The 23830-nt window shown below is 44.0% G+C and overlaps 1 protein-coding gene and 1 long non-coding RNA gene across 4 annotated transcripts in view; one reads left to right on the top strand and one right to left on the bottom strand.

Annotated features, from left to right (window-relative positions):
* The window catches only part of HGFAC (HGF activator), a 600748-nt gene that overhangs the window by 359453 nt on the left and 217465 nt on the right, over window positions 1-23830 (top strand). The window contains exon 10 of the mRNA XM_069203474.1: window positions 13408-13633. Coding sequence (XP_069059575.1) covers window positions 13408-13633 — 226 coding nt within the window. The remainder of the gene's footprint in view (window positions 1-13407; window positions 13634-23830) is intronic.
* The window catches only part of LOC138249525 (uncharacterized), a 456612-nt gene that overhangs the window by 323740 nt on the left and 109042 nt on the right, over window positions 1-23830 (bottom strand). The window lies entirely within an intron of this gene.

The following is a 23830-nucleotide window of genomic DNA, read 5'->3' as shown; positions in this document are numbered from 1 at the left end:
GGAGGGATCGCCAGAAGGACATCTGTGTGCCGATGCCCACAATGGCTACGCAGAGGTTTCCCTTATACAAATCAGGTGGGGTGTGATAGAGGCAGACCCCCAGGTAGCGGATCGCTTCAAGGCACCACCGAAGAGGCATCCCCCCAAGGGATATCTCACGTTGTGGCTGTACAGGGCTCAGGGGGTAAATTGCTGTTGTGGTCCAATTCACTCGTAGTCCCAAGAATTTAGCAAATGCAGAAAGAGTACTTTGTATTGGGGCAAGGGGCATTGTTGCATCCCAAAGATATCTGAGCAGATCGTCTGTGTAAAGTGAGACTGCATGTACATGATCCCATAAGAGGATGGCCCACTCGTGGCCCTCCTCACTGAGGAGAATCGCAATTGGCTCCATTGCCAACATGAAAAGAAGAGGGAAGAGTGGGGATCCCTGCCTGGTGCCACATCCAACTGGGAAGGTGTCGGAAACTAAGGGAACTAATTGTACTCTGGACAAGGGATCCCTGTATAACAGTCAGGTGTATGCAAGGAGGCTTTTTCCAGTGCCCATAGAGGTGAGCACCTGGAATATATAATCCAGAGAGAGGGTATCAAAAGCATTCTCTATGTCTAGGATTAGGCAGGCTGCTAGCAGATGATCACTCTGGACTTGGTCTTGTAAGTGGAAAAGGCAACAGATGTTTTGTGAAGTGTTAGGATCAGGAACAAAACCGTTATGGTGTGAATAAGTGTTGGTACAATCTGGGAATATCTGCTCAACAGGATCTTACCTAGAATATTATAATTGTCTCCCAGTATGGAAACGAGCTGATACGATCCCAGCAGTGTAGAGTCACAGTCAGGTGTAGGATAGAAACCAGTAGCTACTCTCAAAGAGAGCATGGAAGTATTCCTAGTTGAAGGGCCTCTTCATACATCTCTGCCAGACGTGGTGCTAATCAGGCAACAAATGTGAAGTAATACTCTAACGGGAGACCATCTAGGCCAGGAGTTTTATTATGCGCTAAGTCCCTAATCGCTTGCCTGACCTCCTGAATCGTAATAGGAGTATCGAATCCTTCCCTAGTGGTAGCGAAGATATGTGGGAGTGTTATGGTGGTCAAAAATTCCTGAATAGGCATGTGTAAAACAGCGCAAGAAGCTCTATATACCTTCACATAGTATGCGTGAAATTCCCCAAAGACTGCCTCCTGTGTGCAGAATATTACTCCTGAATGGGGACTGCAATTTTGTAATCGGGGTAGTAGTCTCGGTTTGCCTGACAAGCCAGGCAAGTAGCCATCCAGCTTTGTCACCTTCTTTATGAACTTTTGTGCCATGCGCCACAAAATTAAAGAGCCATAGGCATTTGAGATGCAAAGAGTAGGACTCCTTCGCCTCTATAAATCTTGAAGAATTACTAGTGAACAGGGTCCACTATCTTCTCCAGCTCAGCGAGTTGGGATTGGCCTCTCCGATCCCACGCTCCAGGGTCCAGCATACCCCTCTACTTTCTGTAAACAGATACCCCATATTACAACTTTAAATGCATCCCACTGCATGGCTTTGATGGTTGCCGTGTTATGGCTCTCTGTAAAATATTGCTGTGCCCATTGCATTTCCCGAAGTACATGATCTTCCAGTGTGTCTCCGCCATAATGGAGTTAGAGGGCACGGAATCATCCACACCAGATCCACTATGGGGGTCTGAGACCATCCCTCCCAAATAATTGAAATACGGTGCTAGTGGAAGAAGAGAATTTGAACACAGAAAGTGATCCAATTGGATTTAAAGGTTGTGTGGGACGGACTGGAATGAAGCGAGTCTGGTAGTGGGGTGTTGTGATCTCCACACGTCCATAAGGGACAAGTGTTGAGCCCATGTGCGAAGTTGGCCCACCTGAAGCCTAGGTGGGAGAGCGTGGTAGGGGAGGGAGGGATCTGTCTAAAGTCATATCTAGTTCACAATTGTAATCACCACTCAGTAGCCACTGCATGTGAGTTTTATGTGTGAGAAGGGCTGACAGTGCATTCGAGAAGGGGCCCTGGTCAACATTGGTAGCGTAAATAATTCCCAGCAATACAGATTTACCATCAAGCCAACCCTCTAACAGGATGTATCGGCCCTATTTGTCAGTTGTGACTCCTTTTTCCTGAAAAGGAGCCCCGGGTCTTACCCAAACCAGTGCTCCCATTGTGAAGGCTATGTTGTGGCGTGCAGTGTTCCCTACCATCTTCTTTGTGGTTGTTTGAGCTCTTCAGGGGTGGTATGTGATTCTTGGGGGAATATCACATTTTTCTTATGGGGTCGTGCATAAGAATAAACTGTGTAGCGCTTTCTCACTGTATGCATTCTCTGAACATTAAGTGTAAGAACTCATATGTTGTTAGAAGGCATCATAAGTGTGGTGGTAAGGAAGGGAACCAGGGCTGGGGAGAGGGACATTCCACTGATACTAATGACAGTAATACTTTGAGTATTAATGAGGAGAGTGCGCTCACTGACCGTGATGTTGGATGTCTGGGGATAAAGCAAGAGGAATAAGTACAAGAAACAATGTACAGAACATCCTGCAACAGGCGGTGTGCCCAAACTGTCAACATTTAACTTTCTCTGCGGGGGTGTGGCTTACGTGCGGGCTGACTATACGTCCTATTCACCCTCTGTGAAACAGTGTAGGAGTGGGACTGGTCCAGTATTACATGTGATGCCGGCGACCCGACAGGGGCCATCTTGCATATAGGTGCTAGGTGTATGTGACGTGTTGCTGGTAATAGACAGGTAGCAAATAAACATCCCCAGATGGTAAAAAGAAAAAGCAGCAATAGTAAAAGTGCCTGTAACATAGGTGTACTTTACATTTCAAAAAGGATACTGATGTTATATAAGATTGTCTGCTGTTTCTGGGGTTACAGCAGGGACGGGCTGCGAGTCCCAGTGGGCATCATCCAACCCTGCTGAGTTATCGCCAAATGTGAAAATGTGTGGTCCAATGTCCCCATCTGTGGAAGCAGCTGCAGAGCCCAGGTTGGCCACTGCCTCCAGAGCCCTCCTGCGATAGATGATTATTTGTTTAAGATCAGGGAAGTACTGGAGTACGAGTTACAGTAGTCACCTTTGTCTTGAGCCTGAGATGCCATTGGTGTCACGCCGAACCAGGGGAGTGGGGATTTGCAGGGCATTGTGAACTTATGCTGCTATCCTGCTGGTCCAACTAGTCCCAGTCCCAGGCCTCCCTATGATCAGTGAAGAAGAAACTCTTTCCATTAACGATGATCTTGAAGCAAACTGGGAAAAGTAACAATTACCACAGTCCTACTTGTCAAAGGCAGTGCTTCACTTCCAGAAACTAAGTTTGTTGCTGTTGGACAAAACATGTATAGCCCAGGAAGAGCATGATGGTCTTATCTTCCATTTATAGCGAGGCTACCTGTCAGGCTTCTCATAAGATAGTGTCCCTGTCACGATAATGTAGCAGTTTGGCAACATAGGCTGCGGAGTCCCCTGTAGCGGGGGCGACGTACTGGAACTCTATGGGCCCTCTCAAGACTGTAAAGGGGAGTTAGATCTGTTAGTGGTGTGAACATTTTAAACGAGTCTTCGAGAAAATATAGGGGATCGTGTCCTTCGACTCCCTCTGGGAGACCCAATATTTGGGTGTTGCTCCTCCGAGAGCAGGACTCTGTGTCATCAGCTTGGGCCTCAAGTACTGCACCCTACTTCGCAGATCCTGGATCACCACTTGATTATCTGCTACCTGAGGCTGTATCTACACTAGTGTCTTTTTTTCCATCAGAGAACTTGTCTACTAATTTGAAATGATCATCTCGCAAAAGGCTGAGTTCAGTGGCAGGCGTCCCCAGCTGGGCATCTACCGACACTCTGGAATGCTCAATGGCAACCCGAACCTAGTCCAGCTTAGCTGACATGGAAGGTAAGGCATAGGCTTTTGGAACTGGGGTATCTGGGACAATTGGAAGGTATTGGGACTGCCATCATGGGTGGTGCTATTGTGACAGAACAAAGTCAGCCCATTTGCAAGTGGTGGAGCTACGATCCAGCAAAATGTCCCTCAAGGTGGTCCCTTCAGTGTATTGTTGTGAGGCTCAAGGGCATGGTTGAGAACATGATGGGTGTCTAGGTGGAGATTAACAGGATGGTAATGTCTACAGATCTTCCAGCACTGGTCGCTCCCACCATGCAGATGGTTTGGGGTAGAACGGGCCCACACTGCACTCCTTATTACACTAAACTGCTGACCACCACTGCATGATAATGTGAAAGAGAGGGCCAACGCTTGCCCTTATGGAATGTCCAGGGGCATAAAGTGCAGTGGTTAAAGTGCTGCACTCGAACTGTTTAGGAGGTCACAACCGGAGCGTGACCTCTGCAGTATCGGTATGTACAAGTGTGTGGGATGTCAGTGTGGGAGGTTATAATACCCCATGAGGGAGTGCGCCAGAAGGAGAAGTGACGATTCAGGCTACTTGGGTCGCCAAAGGGTGCTGGGCTCCGCTAGTCAGTCGGTTATACTTTACAAGCTTGGATAATGCTGCCTTTTCACGTGTGTTGTATTGCTAAGGTGTTTCTAGGTCAAGTTTAGGTTACTGCTTCTACTGTCATACCTGTACTGTATATTTTGCAGCATGAGCGGTGGCAGTATTGCTTTTCCTGTGGATACCCTCGGTTTGATTTGTCAAAGAATGGTGTGTATTCATCAATGGTAGTGTTTTTTTTAAGTCTGCTATTCATGCTCAGAGCTGTGTGTGCAGACCAGTGTATTGCAGTGTGTTGCCTGGCTAGGAGTAGACCTAGCTCTGCAAAGTAAGTGCAAATTCCCCTGTTGGCTTTTGGGGGTGGGAGCAATCCGAGTAGGCAATGTCTGAGAGTAGGTTCAGTTTTTACCCCAGATCTCCCCAACCATCTCGACCCCTTGACTTACATTCTACTGCCGAGTCGGTTGGTTATTTTATTACTCGTGAGTCTCGGGCACCCTTTAGACTGTGAGGAATATATTGGTTCTCAGATCTTTTGCTGGATTGCATTTGCCCGCCTGAGCTCATTTCTTCTCAGGATTTCAACTGGAATTTGTCTCCCTTTAAAGCAGCCTTCAGGCATGGGACAGTTGTTTGGCTGCCCCACCCTTTGATTTTAATCATCATTCTGTGCCCTGAAGAAGGTGTGTGGTCGACTGACCACTTTACACTGAAACGTGCATTGGCGCCTGTTCCACTGCTGTACTGACACCAAAGAGATGTATTTTGTATTAATGTGATGTGTCTTCTTTTTCTTTATCTCCAAGATTGATGAACTATGTCTAGATAGATTTACATACAGGAACAAGTGTCCTGGTATCCACGAAAGTCTTGAACTTGGATTATAAATGCATATGTCCTCTTTTGTGCTACAATACTGTATAGACTTGAACATTCAAAGATGCTGTTCACATGACTCAATATGGTGCTGTACTATGCTTATCGCATGTGCTTTAATCTTTTGCTTTGATAAGGTTTGCAAGATATGAGTGGCATGTATGGGGTGTGACAATATAAGGTATTTTTATCTGTTGATTGGGGTATGGCAGCTAGTATGTAAAATGTTAATGATTAAATAATTTTTTTGATATTCTTATATTTAAACAAAACTTTGGATAAATAAAAGAAATTAGGATGATGATACGGTAACAAAGTTGCTGTTTTGTTGTACGACTCATTATTGAGCGTTTAGTGAAGTGATTTGTTCTTATTTCATTTTTGGCCTAGTTTTCCCTGTTCCACTCCATATGGTATGTTTTACTTTGGGGACCACTTTGTTTGCATTTCACTTCTTTCACCTGCGCTCCATTACCTGTCTGTCAGTGGGTCCTCTAGGTCATCATCCCATAGGTGCCCCTATCAGGTATCTGCTGCAATCATATTGTAGAGTTGTGTAGAGGTGTGATATAAAGCCCCTTCTGGATCCAATGTCCAGCAGTAACTGCAGCGTTTGCGATTCTGGAGGGTCCACCGGAAAGTCAGGCCAGAGCTTCCGGACCATTCAGAATATCTTTAGGCATTGCAGAAATTGGCCTGGGCCTAGGATAAATTGTCAACTTGCATCCTTACAGTAGATGAAAACATCCCTCTAATACAGATCTCCCAGTAGCAGGCATCCCCTTTCTGACCATACCCTCATGTCCATAATGGTGTGTTGCCGGTGAAGCAGGCCCAACCATTATGACGGTAATAGTTGGGCACATAGTGGTTGGTGTAGGACTTTATATGCCACCAGTTCCCATGCCTCTACCACTTGCTGCACAACCTGGGAGCAGTCTTTTGGGATCTGCGATCCCCGTATCAGGTATCTCATGAGTTCGATCTTTTCAAAAACTCCACTCAGTAACCTTTTTTTTCCTATTCAGACCCTCTTCACACAGTGTATATTGGATACTGCCTGCTATATAGTAAGCAATAAGTCAGGCACTCCCAGTCCCCCTTTGTTCATTTCCAGTTTCAGAACTGCCAGGTTGACCCTGCTTCTCTTTCCTGTTCATACCAGCAAGGTGAAGAGAGCCTGTTTAGCTCAGCAAAAGTAGCGAAGGGTATGGCACAGAAAGTGTTTTGTAGAATATAAAGGCATCTTTGGAGGTGCACCATTTTTGTCAGCACTACCCTACCCTTGACAGATAGTGACAGGGTGTTCCAAATTGTGACCAAGCTCTTGAGAACACGTATCACTCTGCCCATGTAAATTCATGCTGATGTTCTAGGGTGTGGGCCACCTGGAAACACACATATCGAAAGGCAAGCACTTCACAGGGCATACCAATGTCTCAAATCTCCCCGCGGCCTCTGTCCACCAGACCCACCAGTAGGTAAACAACCGTTTGTTCAGTCTGAGGCCAGAGGATACTCCAAAAGTTTCCATTGACTGCAGGAGAATAGGCACCAAAGTATCCTGCTGTCTGAGGCACACAAGGGTATTTTCTGCATACATTGAGGCAGTGTGGGTTCTGTGGGCTACCTGTATGCCCCATACAGTCATTTGAATCCTGAGGTAGATCGCTAATGGCTCCACCGCTAGCACAAACAACAGTTGAGACAACGGGCAGTCTTGTCTGGTGCCTCCAACTATCTGTATTTTTCTGGACACTGTGAGCCCAGTGCTACCCTGGCCAGCAGTGCCTCATAGAGGACTTTTACCCATCACATGAAGTGCAGTCCAAAGCCCATTCTGCAGAGGACCACCCATAGACACTCCCAGTTCAGGGAGTCAAATGCTTTTTTGATGGGAAGGGCCACTAGTGCCCATTCCATCTGGTAATCTATGACCATATGAATTATATGGGATAATCGTCAGAGATTTATGTGTGTGCCTCTGCCTGGGACAAACCCACATTGTTCTTCATGGACCTGGTGCATTACCGCACCGTGTAGTAGCAAGAGCTTTTGGTAGGATTTTCATGACCACGTTCATCATGGACAGGGGTAGGTAGGACCCCGGATCCGTAGGATCTTTAGCTGGCTTCAGAAACCTTACAATTAAGGACTCCAGCACAGATCCGGGTAAAAACATCTCCAGGAGCTTGGGAATTAATTGTGCTTGGTATTGCTGATACCATTCTACCAGTAGGCTATCAGACCCTGGGGTTTTGCACCTGGGCATATCCTTTACAGCCTCCGTCAATTCCTCTCCTCTGAGGTCTGCTTCAGGCAGAGCAGTGTTCACCAGTTAGCCTGGACATCACAATTTGATTGAGAAAGTCTCCTATTCTACTTAGGGTGGTGGGTGTGGGGGCCTGGTTTGACTCTGTCAGGTGTTTGTGGAGCAGTCAGCATCGGCCCGCCTGTGTGCAAGCTGTTGTGCAGTCAGGTGCATTGAGGCCTAAGATCGTATGGGGGGGGTGTTCCCTTTTTAGTTGCCAGGCCAGCAAAATTACCGGAATGTCTTCCTCTCTGTTTAAAGTCTCTACATAAAAATCTGTTTAGCCTGTCCCAGGGGGCTTGTGTTACCTGTTTGGCCTCCAGAATTTTAGTGTCCCCTCCTCCCGTGGCTGGGACACCATGCTGCAGTGTCTCCAATACTTTTTCCCTTCTCCCCCATGTCCGATTTTAATTGGCGTTTAGTTCCACAGATTTTAGAGTGTGCCTCAAAGTACCCATGGATCACCTCCCCTACGCTTTCTGGAAATACTTCGCCTCAAAGCGCCTCAGTTCAGAATCTTTAAAGTGAGATTATGGGTCGCAGATGCCTACTCTCCACTCCAGCAATAGTGGAGCGTGGTTATAGAGAAATCTTACCAGGTAGCACGTCTCTCATATCTCTAGTGCCTTCTCCTCTGCCACAAGGAACCTTTTCAGTCTGGTGTATGTGTCAAGTAGCTGCATGTGACCTGAGGACTCCCGCTGAGTGGGATGCAGGGCTCTCCAAATAGCCGCACAGTTGAGATGTGTCATAGTGTCTCTCAGTGCGGCTCTCATCTGCGGTTTCATGGCCATTTTCCATCTAGGATGCAATTGAAGTCTACCAGCACAGTGTGGGTGTGCCTATAAAAGATAATATTAGGGTTCTAGTCTTATCATAGAACTCTCTATCATCATTATTGGGGCCAAATACGTTCAACATGCAGGTTTCGCTGCCATCCAGTGTCCCCTGGAGTAGGACAAATCTCCCCTCTACATTAGCCTTGCATTAAGTCATCTTAAATGGGACGGCCTGGGTTATCCATATGGCCACTCCCCTTCGCGTAACTTCAATAGGTACAGGAGTACAGTTGACCTTGCCATTTTCCTCTAATTTTTGGGCTTCCCATCTAACAGATGTATCACCTGTAGAAAGGCAATTCGTATGTTTTGGCAGGGAAGCAAAGTATGTATTCTGTATCTGTTTACAAACGTGTTGAGGCCCCGCACATTCCACACGACCATTCTTAGTGGATTTACCATGTTATTTTATACCTTAACTATCCATTTCCCTTCAGTGTCAGTGGGGCAGCCTCCAGGTGGTGCCCTCTTGGGTTTCACCTCCATTTCACCTGCCACTGGTCACGACCAACTGCGTCCTGTTGTGTTCTGTTGCCTACAATAAAGAAAGGGGAATGAGTCTGAAACTAATACAAGTGGGGAGCATGATAGATGCAAATGGAAAATGGGATTCCTAGGCATTGTCCGTGCCCCTGGCCATGTAGTAGGTAGAAGCCACAGAGCTCCTGGCTGTGTTAGCCTTCTTGCAGCACGTGCCCTACACATTTCCAACCAGCGGGCATCCAACTGGCCCGCCAGTGGCCCAATCACTCCCTGGCACCCCTGTTTATAGGTGTCCAAGAGATGCCTCTACTAGGCGCTGTCAGGGATCTCATTTCCTAGTGGGGAGGTTTGAGCCTTCCTTTGTTCCAATTCTAACCCCTATAAACAGGGTCAAACAGTTCTTTCAGTATAATCGTCCTCTCTGCATATTGTAAAAAATCAGAAATTCCATTAATGTTTGTAATATATGAGTGTCTTAGGGGGCTCAAATATCCCAGGTTTCTCTATGAACTGTAGTGCGAGTCCTTTAACGGAGAATTCATATCGTAGAAAAAGCACATTTAAAAAGGATATTTTGTATTTTCTGAAATCCATTTTTTACGTGCTTCCGCAAGTATCGAGGGTACTGTGTGTTGAAGATGCTTATTCAGTTCATCATTTGAGATGTTTGCGTCATCTACATAAGAGACCACGCCCAAATCTTCCTTTAACAGCTCAATGTTCCAGCTGAAAAGAGCCCTAGACTATTCTCATTCCTCTTGGATGATCTTTAGAATCCATAATATGTTCCCGTAAATGTGGCTGACTTCAGGTAATATGGCTTAGGAGCTAATTTTTGAGAAAAGAACCCAAGTGCTGTAACAATCTTATTTTTGTATTTCTTTGTTTAAATTGCTCTATTAATACACTACAATATTCATTTTGTACAGCATACGTTTTATAGTGCTGGTTCAAATTTAGATTGTCCACTGGCAGTCTACAGGATTTATCTTGTTTGTAATACTGGAAATATAGGGATGACTGTGGATGGGTATGTAGGAAGTATTGCCAATCCCAATAATTTGAGGGTTAATTGGGTGCAATCTAAGTCGAATTCAGCATCTGAAAATATCTCAGTCAGCAATTAAGCAGTGCACCACGAACTTTGCAGTATAACAGCAATATTGGCCTATTGAAATCAGTGGTGATTACAAGGGTGCCCCCCAAATGGAACAGCAAAAAGGAAATGCAGGCCAAACTACAATATACGCCATGGTGGGGAGGCCTCAGTGCCAGCGGCCGCCACCCCTGAGGCATGGCGGAGTTACAGGCTGATCCTTATGGCAGGAACCCAAGATGAAAGCCATTATTCCCATGGACAGTTGTAAGCCTGAGCAACTAAGGGTAACACTCCCCTCTGCATGTGAGCTCCTTTTCCTAGTCTGTGGGGTCCAGATGTGGGGTGACTCCCAACGGTTCAGCACTAGATTTTTATATTCCTGTTGCTCTTGGATAATCAAGCGGGAGGTCAGCTTAGGTCATATCATTGCTGGTCTCTCTTGGATCGCCCATAAATTAACCCCTTGCCGTTCCAAATAAACCTGCAGAATAATTCTCTCCTTATAAAGCTGGTGTGGCCTCAGTCGTTTGCCTGTGTAGTTTTCTTTTGCATGCACTCATTCATTAGGTGGGTGGAAGACTGGTGATAGCGCGTCCAGTCCTTATAAATTACTTATGCTTGGACACACCGGAGGTCGGTGAACCTTTTGACCGGGTTGAGTTCTCCTCATCCAAAGAATTGTCGGATCCCTCAAATCAATAATCAATAATAATTTATAATCAATAACCAATACTCGATTAGTAATCAATCAACAAATTAGTTAAACAGAAAATCAGTAATTAGACACACCATGACCTTTCAGTCATGAATAACCACACCTGTTTATTAAAAGTTAATGAGTTTATTTCCCTATATTAACAAAGCTAACAGAATGTAAGTAAGTCTCAAAATCAAATGATACACATATACGAACATTACTGCCTGTCCATAGCGACAAAAGAAAATCAATCTACGCAAAACTTGGATTATAATGCACTCGGCTATAGCAAGGCAAATCACTAATAAAAGTAACTGAATTTGGCTAATTGCATACATTGGTCAGCATAACAAGATTTCAATTCAGCATGGTGCATCAAATGAATACCTCAACTAACCTCTGATTAGCATTGGCATGTGGGGCTTCATGCAAAACGAATTTAGTCAACATAAATTTAGAAAACTTCTAGCTTGGGCTCTGTCAAAATAAGCAGTTGGTACCTAAGAAGGAAAATACAACAAATAATACATTTATCCTTTTATAATTACCAAATACAATCAGCATTCAAGGAAAGTCTTCGTCCTTCAGGTACCGGTTCGATCAGCATGGGGCAGACTTCAAGGGGACAAAGTTTAAGGTAAGTTTTCCTTGCAGCAGCAAGGAAAATAGGGCAAAAGTTATTGTATGGGCAAGACGGGGTAAAGTTAAAGTCTCTAGGGTGAGAATTCTTTAAAGTCTCTCTCTCTCTGGGATAGAGAAAAAGCATCAAAGTGTCATCAAAATGGCTTCTCAAATCTGGCTTCAAAATGGCATCAAAGAAAATGGCTGGCTTCTCTTCGTCCAGTGGGATTAAGTAAGAAAAGTTCCAAATTCTTCAGGTTCTTCCATTGGAGGGTCCATGGGGTGATTTCTCTTTGACCAATGAATAGTGTCTTTTCTCTTAATACTCATCTACGCATAAGGTGTCCTTGGAGTTTTGGAACACAAGTAGCAACAAAGTTGCCAATTAATTCTGCATCAGTGTCTTTATTGTCTGCACCTGCAGAAACTGACCTTGCTTCAAAGGGGATGAAAGTTGCCTAACACGCAACCTTGAGATAAGTGTATTAGTCATTCTACTGGAAAAATACAGCTTTTAAAGGTTTAAAACACGTCTTTGTTAATACAAGTGAAAACTACGCAGTTAAAATTGAGACCAGGCCACTAGGCCAAAGCCTCTGCTAAATTTAAGCTAAGCATATAACAGTTTTAACGAGAAAATCATAGAATATAGCTTCAATTATGACATATTCGTACATTTATTGGTTTTCATGATTAATTAAGCTTGTTTATACTAATGGCGATCTACTTCGTGGGCACATTTTCTACATACATTATTTTTCTTTGCTAAAATCACATTGTCTTATACGATTTTGTTACATGATATATGAATGTTTGTTAGTCTTTCTTTTTCTGCTTCATCACTGGCTATGAAATATCGGCGCTATCTGCATGCCTCATTAATGCCGTCCTACTGCAGTCGTTTTCCCTTGTGGTGCTGAAGACTCAGTATGACAAAACTAAGGCCCATATTTATACCTTTTTAGCGCCGCATTTGTGTCATTTTTTGACGCAAAAGCGGCGCAAACTTACAAAATACAATTGTGGCCCATATTTATACTTTTTTAGTGCCGCATTTGCACCGCTTTTTGACGCAAAAGTGGGGCAAATGTACAAAATACCATTGTACTTTGTAAGTTTGCGCCGATTTTGCGTTAAAAAATGACGCAAATGCAGCGCTAAAAAAGTATAAATATGGGCCTGTATTTTATAAGTTTACACCGCTTTTGCATCACAAAATGCCACAAATGCGGTGCTAAAAAAGTATAAATATGGGCCTAAACGTCACAGAAACCTATATGCGTTTCGTTGAATTTACACAAGACAACCAACATTCACTAATTCATCACGTTCCTTGAGCACTTATTTGAAACATGAAGGAACGGAAATAACACTCTAAGCACTATAACAGCTGAAGGGGAGGATGGAGAGATTCTTGACTTGAATCATCCCTTGCTGCTGTGCAGACCATCTAAAGGTCTAATTACGAGTTGTATGGTAATAACGAGTGCAAAAATATTCTGGTACAAATACTGTTGCAGGCGGTATTAGCTGTAATTTCGCATCTGATCATTAATTAGTGGAAAACACCGGGGAAGAACGAGCGAACATGCTTATGCAGGATACTGACCCTTTTGGAACAGTTTTGTGCTCACAGTTTTTACCAGGAAGGACCTGGTAGTAGTTGTACATGTCAAAATCAGAATGCAATATTCACCTTATTCATATAGCATGTATGTAATAAAACATGCTTCCTGGATAGTCATAGACATATATACTTAGCTGGTGTGTTCTAAACCACTTGTGGGAATGCCTTGCTAGTCAGTTGAAAAGTACAGTTTTTATTTTAAAAAACAAAGCAACAGTATGAGATCTTGCAATAATAATAGCTTTATTTTGCATCAGTGAGAAGTAATCCCACGCGGACACCAAATTTACAATACTGCATTAAGGCACGTTCCCTTAAAAAAAATCTGTTAAAAAAAAAAAAGTGTGGCAATTGACCTAATGCCCTTCTTTGTTGCAGAAAGTGCGGGAAGGAGGGTCATTATTGAAGAGGAATCCTTAAAACCAACATGCGGGTTAAAGCACAGTAAACGAGTTATTGCAAGGGGACGGATACTCGGTGGAACCTCGGCCATGCCTGCATCACACCCCTGGTTGGCTGCCATATACATTGGAGAGAATTTCTGTGGAGGAAGCCTCATTCTGCCCTGCTGGGTGGTCACCGCTGCACACTGCTTTTCCAACAAGTAAGATAAAGATGTGTACTTCACTTATGATTGCGAAGGCTTGAGAGTGGTGTTTGTGAGAGAGGTTGCCATCTTTGTGTGGTATGGGTGGAACAGGGCTGGCTTTAGTGCTAGGGGCGCCCATTGCGACTATCTTTGTAGATGCCCTCACCCCCTTCTCCATAGATTCCCTCACTGGCACGCTCCGCCAGTGCCCCTCATCCTACATAGCCCCTGTCTAACATGCATTTCATTTGTTTTATAGCGCTACTCATACCAGTGTAGGGTGTAAGACCAGTTTACATCACACCCATTACACAGAGCCAATGGATCATACATGTGCAAATCAGTGTGTAGAAAATGTTACATAGGACAATGAGTATTACAAAGTGGAGGAGTCATATGTCACCGATACTAACAGGCAGAATATTTTATGAGTTTTTGGTCTGGAGAAGCACAAATTCACGATTTAAAACGTACTGCAATGGTTGGCTTTACTAATAAGAATGAACCCTTTTTTAGCTACATTAGGATAATGAAAAACTTGGGAAAAACATAGGGCCAGATGTATCAAAACATTTTGCATTCTCAAACAGTGCAAATGGCAAAATTTGACGGTTTGAGAATGTACAATAGCCTTTCACAATGTATGAAAGGCATCGCAGTCCAATTTTAGGGAATCACAATTTTTAGCGATTCCCTAAAATTGTGACTCTGTTTAGGGAACCGCAAATTGCGATTCCCTAAATAGGAAATCGCAAATAGGGAAGTCCTATTTGCGATTTCCTATGAACATCGAACCGGGCATTTAGGAAATGCAAAACAGTACTTTGATACATCTGCCCCATAATGTTCTAACTTATACCATGCAGCTTGCACGGAGCTCTTTAATGACAGGTCATAGCTCACTGTGCTATACTGAAGTTGTAACTTATGAACTGCAAGTATCAAAAGGATCTCTGTGACAAAAACAGTAGGTAAATGTGTGGTAAATGTTCTTTGCAGCAGGCATATTAACCCTCTGCGCTACTTTACCATGAGTGAAAACTGCCCTAGACAAAAGTCCGATCTCTCTCGTGCAAGACCATTAATCACCAGAGTAATTTTGATATGTTTAAAGTTGCCTGAAATCTGCTGGACATACAAGGAACTCTGCAGCATGTGCTTTTTAGACATGTGCTTTTCTAAATACACCACTGCCCACTTCCGAGGTCAACGCCCTAGAGTCAGCCCTGACGTGGAATAATTGTTTAGTCATGATTTCCTGTGTTTCAGTCAGTTTGAGTGTTTCACTTGAAAATCTGAGATGATAATTGCATGACCTGCTGGGGTCATATCATTTGTTTATACCTTAACTGAAGAATCAAGTAGTTATACAGGGAGTGCAGAATTATTAGGCAAATGAGTATTTTGACCACATCATCCTCTTTATGCATGTTGTCTTACTCCAAGCTGTATAGGCTCGAAAGCCTACTACCAATTAAGCATATTAGGTGATGTGCATCTCTGTAATGAGAAGGGGTGTGGTCTAATGACATCAACACCCTATATCAGGTGTGCATAATTATTAGGCAACTTCCTTTCCTTTGGCAAAATGGGTCAAAAGAAGGACTTGACAGGCTCAGAAAAGTCAAAAATAGTGAGATATCTTGCAGAGGGATGCAGCACTCTTAAAATTGCAAAGCTTCTGAAGCGTGATCATCGAACAATCAAGCTTTTCATTCAAAATAGTCAACAGGGTCGCAAGAAGCGTGTGGAAAAACCAAGGCGCAAAATAACTGCCCATGAACTGAGAAAAGTCAAGCGTGCAGCTGCCACGATGCCACTTGCCACCAGTTTGGCCATATTTCAGAGCTGCAACATCACTGGAGTGCCCAAAAGCACAAGGTGTGCAATACTCAGAGACATGGCCAAGGTAAGAAAGGCTGGAAGACGACCACCACTGAACAAGACACACAAGCTGAAACGTCAAGACTGGGCCAAGAAATATCTCAAGACTGATTTTTCTAAGGTTTTATGGACTGATGAAATGAAAGTGAGTCTTGATGGGCCAGATGGATGGGCCCGTGGCTGGATTGGTAAAGGGCAGAGAGCTCCAGTCCGACTCAGACGCCAGCAAGGTGGAGGTGGAGTACTGGTTTGGGCTGGTATCATCAAAGATGAGCTTGTGGGGCCTTTTCGGGTTGAGGATGGAGTCAAGCTCAACTCCCAGTCCTACTGCCAGTTCCTGGAAGACACCTTCTTCAAGCAGTGGTACAGGAAGAAGTCTGCATCCTTCAAGAAAAACATGATTTTCATGCAGGACAATGCTCCATCACACGCGTCCAAGTACTCCACAGCGTGGCTGGCAAGAAAGGGTATAAAAGAAGGAAATCTAATGACATGGCCTCCTTGTTCACCTGATCTGAACCCCATTGAGAACCTGTGGTCCATCATCAAATGTGAGATTTACAAGGAGGGAAAACAGTACACCTCTCTGAACAGTGTCTGGGAGGCTGTGGTTGCTGCTGCACGCAATGTTGATGGTGAACAGATCAAAACACTGACAGAATCCATGGATGGCAGGCTTTTGAGTGTCCTTGCAAAGAAAGGTGGCTATATTGGTCACTGATTTGTTTTTGTTTTGTTTTTGAATGTCAGAAATGTATATTTGTGAATGTTGAGATGTTATATTGGTTTCACTGGTAATGATAAATAATTGAAATGGGTATATATTTTTTTTTGTTAAGTTGCCTAATAATTATGCACAGTGATAGTCACCTGCACACACAGATATCCCCCTAACATAGCTAAAACTAAAAACAAACTAAAAACTACTTCCAAAAATATTCAGTTTTGATATTAATGAGTTTTTTGGGTTCATTGAGAACATGGTTGTTGTTCAATAATAAAATTAATCCTCAAGAATACAACTTGCCTAATAATTCTGCACTCCCTGTATATATTTGCACCTGAACCAGTGGACTTTAGTAAAGATGTGAGGTTGACAATAGGTAAATGAGCAAATAAGATTTAAGGGGGCATAATGATATGGGGAGGTTACCACCAGCCAGGTGACAAACATGGAGGGGCATATCTAATAAAATTTATCGCTGCAAGGGAAGTTGCCGTGCTGCTTTGCGTGAAAGGGAGGGGGCAGAATTGTAGCATTTTTACAAAAATATGGTGCAGTTCAGATCACTCCTGCAGCTGGGGCATTTTTGGCTGCCTATTGACAATTCAAGCACGCTTGCGCCTCAACACATGGGTGTCCCCATTGTAGTGAGACTAAGGGGGTGATTCTGAGCTTGGCGGGCGGCGGGAGCCGCCCGCCAAGTGGGAACCGCCAGAATACCGCTGCGCGGTCAAAAGACCGCCGCGGTTATTCTGAGTTTCCCGCTGGGCGGGCGGGCGACCGCCAGAAGGCCGTCCGCCCGCCCAGCGGGAAACCCCTTCCCACGAGGATGCCGGCTACGAATGGAGCCGGCGGAGTGGGAAGGGTGCGACGGGTGCAGTTGCACCGTCGCGATTTTCAGTGTCTGCTATGCAGACACTGAAAATCTTAGTGGGGCCCTGTTAGGGGGCCCCTGCAGTGGCCATGCCATTGGCCCCACGACACCCGTTACCGCCAGCCAGGGCGGGCGGTCAAAACCGCCAGAACCAGGCTGGCGGTCGGAATCCCCATGGCGGCGCTGCCTGCAGCGCCGCCATGGAGGATTCCCCAGGGCAGCGGGAAACCGGCGGGACCCCGCTGGTTTTCCGTTTCTGACCGTGGCTGTACCGCCGCGGTCAGAATGCCCATGGATGCACCGCCAGCCTGTTGGCGGTGCATCCGCGGTCCCCTCAGTCACCAGGGACTCGGGAACTTCTCTCTAACAAACCACCTCTCCTGATATCCATTCCCTTTGCAGATATTGGCCTGCTGATAAACTCGAGTTGGGTAACATTAAAAAATAATCAATTACCACTACTGTAAATGTGGGAGCGCTGTCTATGCTGCCAGATCTGTAACATCCCATCATCTTTTTCAAAGGTCCCTTGGCTGATAGGATTGTAACACACTGTCTTTTGTGATTGATCACTCCATGAAGAAGGAATATAATGTTTATTTTTCACTTTCAATGCCTGTCAGACCGAATATCATTCAGAAGTGACAGACACAATAATATGAGGTTCTTAAAATGTTTTTGATGATCACGCATCATTCAACTCAAAGAGGAAGCCTGTTTTTTTGTTGGTTCTGTCCCTTTCTTTGAAACTCTAATCATACGTTAAAGGACAGAAACCCTTACCCACATTCAGCAGCATGCTACATTGTCCGACTCTTCACCACTACCAAACTTTTGGAGCACCTAGGACTCCTATTGGAGCTGTTAAGAGGGGCTAGAAGTGTCCCCAGAGAAATAGGTTGCAGAGTGTGAACATAAATGTAATAGCAGTGTGTAGCAGTACTTGAATCCCTCCCGATAGGCGAGGTTACTCAATGGGGCTCTTGTTAAACTTTCTTTCTATAATATCGTCCATGACAAATCATTTTGTAAATGTGTTACCAACTTGGTACTCAGTCTCTTTCAGCAAATACTACAATGATGTTCTGTTATTCAGAAGCATATTTGGAGTTTCATCATCCATTAAGAGACATCACCTTAATCTCTTGAGAGGTGTTTTCTGCTCATTAAGCTAGACCAGAGGTCTTCCAGTGTTTAATATTTTTCCAAGCACCCACTTTTTTGTACTTTGCAACATTGTTCTATTAACGTGTAATCATGTAAATTCTTATAAATGAATGTGGTGGCCATCAGGTGTCTTGGAAATTGTCCTCTGTTCACGAACCTGTTTCTCTCCAACAACACTTCAACACCACTTTATTGATCTAAATGGTCTACTCAAACTTATTTGTATCTTCTTTCTCCTCATCCTCAACTAAACGAGGAGTCAGATGCTGCAAAGTATGGCAAGCCGCAGCCCTTAGTCAATATTATAACATTGACAGATTTCTCTTGTTAGTAAATATATTTTCCCCTAATGCTTCCAAACCCTCCTTCACTTCACTCAGATTAAAGCTCTCCTGAGCGTCCAAGCATTCCATGGTGTGAATCACTAGAAAGAAACAGAATGATATCAAAGATAGATGATGTACCTGCTCACAGTTACTTATATTATTTAATTTAGTTAGTTAATTTAATAATCATAAATATTTCAGTATGACCATGTGTGGGGTTGGGGAGGCCTTTAATGTACACCAGTATCAATGTTCATATTTAGAATTCTGCAACTCTTCTGAGCCTTTACTTCATGCATAAAGTGTTGAACAACAGCATCATTCATAAATTGCTGAAGATACTTTCAAGTCATCGGGCCAGCAGATTAATGAACACAGTATTGAAAATATTGATAATGTTGCCTGGATTGCCACTAAGAGAATTCCTCTACTGATGCATAGATGTAATTGATGTGCTGCTCCAGCAACCATTTCCCGTGTGTTTTCTTGTGATTAGCTGTTGTAAGTGTGATGCTGCTAAGTGATGGTGTACACTTCAGGCAATCTTGTTCTCGGGAATCTCCACAGGCCAATAAAGTTTATATTCAAGACAGGTCAGTGTGCCGCAAGCCCAAAGTGATCCAAAACAACTCTCCTTTTATTTTATTATGCTGCTTCCCACCTTCTGTACCCCAGGAAATACGATGAACAGTACACCAGCCACTTACTCGCTACACATAGCCGCCTACTCACAAACTGCATTTTGTAGTATGTGTATTAGTACTACAGTTGAACTACCAGTGCACTACAAACTGCTATTCACGAACTTAGGTGACGAGGTTATAAACCCCATAGGAAATAATGTTAAATTAAATTATTTAAAATATATATCATTTAGGGCAAATAAACACAAAACATATTTATTATTTAATCATAAAATACTTGCCACACGTTTTTGTCTTTCTGGATATATAAAGCAGGTTTGATTCATCAACTGTGGAAAAAAGAACGTAAATAAAGTACAAGCAGAAACGTGGAAATGGTGTATTGGTCTGAATTCATAACCTGTCAAATTTCTCCTGTTCCTCATTAAGTTTGGCTGCTACTGTTACATGTTCGCATAGCCAATAGTTTTCCTTTAGAGAGATCGGGGTGGTATATTTACCACTATTTCAGACAGCGCAGGAAAGGAACTTTGTGCGATGTGTTGCGTGAAAGGGAAAGAGCAAAAATGCTTCATATTTACAAAGACGTGGAGCATTTCTGCTATCTTCAGGATACCTTCTTGCACAAAAATAGTCCTTCGAAACATACTCCTCTTTCTATGTGTGCTGCAGAATGCATCAGGCATAGAAAGGGGAAATAATGATGAGAAATAAAGATATTTCTCCTTGTTACGCCTCTGTCGCGGTGGTATACCATTTTGGCCCAATCCCAGGTTTACTGATTTCAATAAATCTGATATTACATCCAATTGCATGGATGGATGCACAGAAAAACCCACGCTCTACCCATGGAAAGCATGTAACTTAGAACAGTGCAAGCTGCTGCATAGCGCTACATTTCTTTACAAAGTCACGTAAGGTGGCACAATTAGCCCCTTGCATGTCTCTGTGAATACCATTTAACGACCTGTGTTGCCATGCAACAGCTTTCATCACACAAGTTTCTAATAAATCTGGGCCCATGCTAATAATATTGCTATACCTTATCCATTTTCGGAGTGACAAAAGATGCTGGAATGATTAATCCTAAAAGGCATCTGCTGTTTTGCAGCTTATAACTACATACTATGGTGAGAGTAGGTTGCTGATACATGATCTACAATGAATAATATTGGATGTGCCACAATATGAATAGGAAGGCATGGCTCATTTAATATTCCTATATTAAATTGTTTTCATATGTGCTTAGAATTCCCTGAGCAGTGTCCACTCTTGTAATGAACACGCTTCAGAAACGGACCAATTAGAGGCTTCGTCTTTATGCTATAAGGATCTTCTCAAGGATGGCACCCACTGGTGTGCCTATAGTTGGTTTAAAGAAAACATCCCCTTTGATGGTAAACCCATTTTTGAATAAGCCTATCCTTTGCACACCTGTTACTAAAATCTACATCAAGCTGTGACAGTTCTAGGTGGAGCATATTTTATCACTCTTAGAGTTTGCTGTTGCAGAATGTTTGTAAAGAAAGACTTGGAATCAGTATTGCAGTAATGTCATTATATTCTAATCCATTAAGAATAGAAACCAAGTAACTTTTTATTGTTTTAATTACTATGCAAGGTAAACAAACTTCCTAAAGTACAGTGTAGTAAGATAGGTGACACGAGCAGGCAGAAAATCATTACAATGTAATATACAGCATAAAATGACGTAATTTAATTGCATGGGGAAAGCGTCGCAATTCTCAAACGTCCCCACTCTCCTCTCGGTCGAATGATCTAAGGACTCCCTCCCCCCAGCTCTCCAGGTCCGGCTCTCCATAGTGCCATGTCCCCATATGGGTCATAAGTTGACAATCTGTAGGTTGTCACTGTCTCATCAGGCTTCATTAATGAGGAGGTAATGGTATGTCCGAGTCTGACCATAGAGCTTCTAATGCCCCTAACTCCCAATTCTGCCTCAGGGCTCACTGGGGCATCTCCTAGGGTGTCAGGGGAGTGTGAGTGTTCACGTAGTGCTTCATAGGTTACAAATGGTCTCCAAATATATTTGGGTCTTGTCTTAGGAGGCAGGAGCTCCCAATAGTTTTCTAGCTGTTAGTGGCACCATACAATGTCTTGTACTCAGTTCTTTACCTGAGGAACGGGTTGTCTTGCTCAGTGCATGGCCACCCTACTCTTAGCTAAGAGAAGGAGAGCAGTGAGGCGGCAAATTCCCTTAGCAATATCTTTAACATACTCCATCAGTACTGTCAGCAGGTTCCCCTGTATTTGAGAATCAGTAATCTAGTGGGGGGTAATGCTAGCAAAGAGATGGCCCTGTTTTGCCCACTGCTGAAGGCGGTTCCATGCTCACAAAGTGTTATTCAAATTCACCATGTCCACTGTTACTGGGCCGTTTCATTGGAAGACTGAGAGCCGTATTCAGTGGGAAAGCTGCAACATTATGGGGCATATTTATACTCTGCGCTGAATTAGCGTCATTTTTTTAAAGCTAATTCAGCGCAAACTTATTATATATTTATATTTTGGCACAAGACATGTCTAGCTCCAAAATATTGGAGCTAAAGTAATTTTTTGCCTGCGGAAAACTACCTCGCATCAATGAGATGCAAGGTAGGCATTCCTGGGCAAAAAATGATGATATGGCCTTGCCCCGTATTTATCCCCTGTGCTAAAATCAAGCACGGGGCATAGGAGCCTTATGTATTTAACACCTGGGTCAGGGCAGGCGTTAGGGGACCTGTGGGCCTTTTTCTATGGTCAGAGACTATGGAAAGAGCCTACAGGTGCCCTTCCCTAACCCCAGCGACACCCCCACCCACACCAGAGGGACAGCAGAGGAAGGGGGACCCCCCATCCCAGGTAAGTAGAGGTAGGTATTATTTTTTATTTTCTGTAGTGCCATAGGGGGGCCTAACTAGGGCCCTCCTACATGGCACTGGGCCCAATGGCCATGGGGTTTTAACATCAGAAAATGACGCTAGTCTGGTTAGAGGCACTTTTATGTCTCTGCCCATAATAGCGTTATCCTTTGACGCCCCCCTGTTCCCCCTAAGCCTCCCCCACCCGGCTAGCGTCTTTTTTATGATGCTAGCCGGGCCTTACCGCAGCTACAGTCATACCATAAATATGACGCCCGGCCAGAGTCTTGGGATGGCGCTAGCCGGCGGTAAACTTTTTGACACTAACTGCATTAGCGCAGTTTAGCATCAAAAAGTATAAATCAGGGCCTATGTTCAATGACAACATGCGGTTGGAATGACGTGGGGTGTTGCCAGTAATGAACGAACTGGGCCGGGGCACAGTAATAATACAGCTCCAGGTCTGGAGTGCACAATCTGCCCTGCACAAACTGCAATCAGCACCTTCAATGAGACTCCGGACTGCTTGCCCGCCCAAGCTAAGCTAATTAGATTAGAGTGTATTTACTTAAAAGAGTGTCGAGTTAGTGGGATGGGTAGGTTCACAAAGGGATCTAAGTATTTTAGGAGAATTACCATCTAAGCAAGTACAATTCTGCCAGCCAAGGACAGTAGAAGTTTGACCCCGATCGGAACCCTTTCTTTTAGCAGCGTTAATGTCTTTCCATAGTTCTCATGCTCCATGTCATCAATGTATTTACTGATCCGTATCTTCAAGTATTTGTCCGAAGCATCTGACCAGCTCAGCCAGAACTCAGAGGAGACCCTGCTGGTCGCCTGTGTGAGGGGAAACATAGCTGACTTGGCAAAGTTTGTTGTTATCCCCATGAGACAGCCAAAAAGAAAGAGTTCTTAGAGAATCAGCCGTATGTGCAGTGTAGTGACATCAGCACACATATATATTATTACAGTTCTTATAATGATGGCAAGGCCGTGCCTTGTGTGTTGTTGGTGCAGGTGGACAGCCAACAATAATGGTGACAGGGACAGCCGTGCCTGATGCCCCTGGTGATGGAGAATGAAGCAGTCACCTCTTCGTTAATGCAGATATGTGAAGCAGGCTCCTTACAGAGTAGGTGGATTCACTGGCGGAAGGTGTGACAGATGCTATTTCTCTCTGATAAGCTGATGGGATACTCCCACGTCATTGAAGTGAATCGAACACTTTAGTGGTATTGAGGAAGATTGCAATAGTCTGTACCTGGGGGTCCAGAGTGTGCAGGAATGCTAACATGGTTTGCAAATTATGGATGATAGAGCACTTCGGTATAAATCTTGAGTGATGAGGTCAGGCAATATCCGGCCTCAGTGGGGCCAGCCTATTGACAATCAGACTATCTAGGAGCTTATTGTCTACATTTATCATGGAGAGTGGTCTGTAAGAATCACATCACTCAGCTAATCATAGTTGCTAAGGTGGCTTCCATTGTCACCATCAGTAGTGGTTGTGTCCAATGAGATAGTTTTGATGTATTTGCAGCGAAGATTAACAGCCAGCTTAGGGTCAATGAAGAATTGGGTTCAGCCATTAACAATGACTTGTAGCTTGGCTGGTTAGACCAGAGCATATGACACTCCAGCTTTTATAAGAATGCATTTGGCCGGTAGGATTTCCCATCTAGCAACCTGTACTGCCAGAGTGAAATCTGGGTAAATAGACAATTGATTC

Source organism: Pleurodeles waltl, chromosome 1_2, assembly GCF_031143425.1.
Source record: "Pleurodeles waltl isolate 20211129_DDA chromosome 1_2, aPleWal1.hap1.20221129, whole genome shotgun sequence".
NCBI lineage: Eukaryota > Metazoa > Chordata > Amphibia > Caudata > Salamandridae > Pleurodeles > Pleurodeles waltl.
Note: the sequence above shows the minus strand (reverse complement) of the source record. Positions and strands in the feature narration are given on the sequence as shown.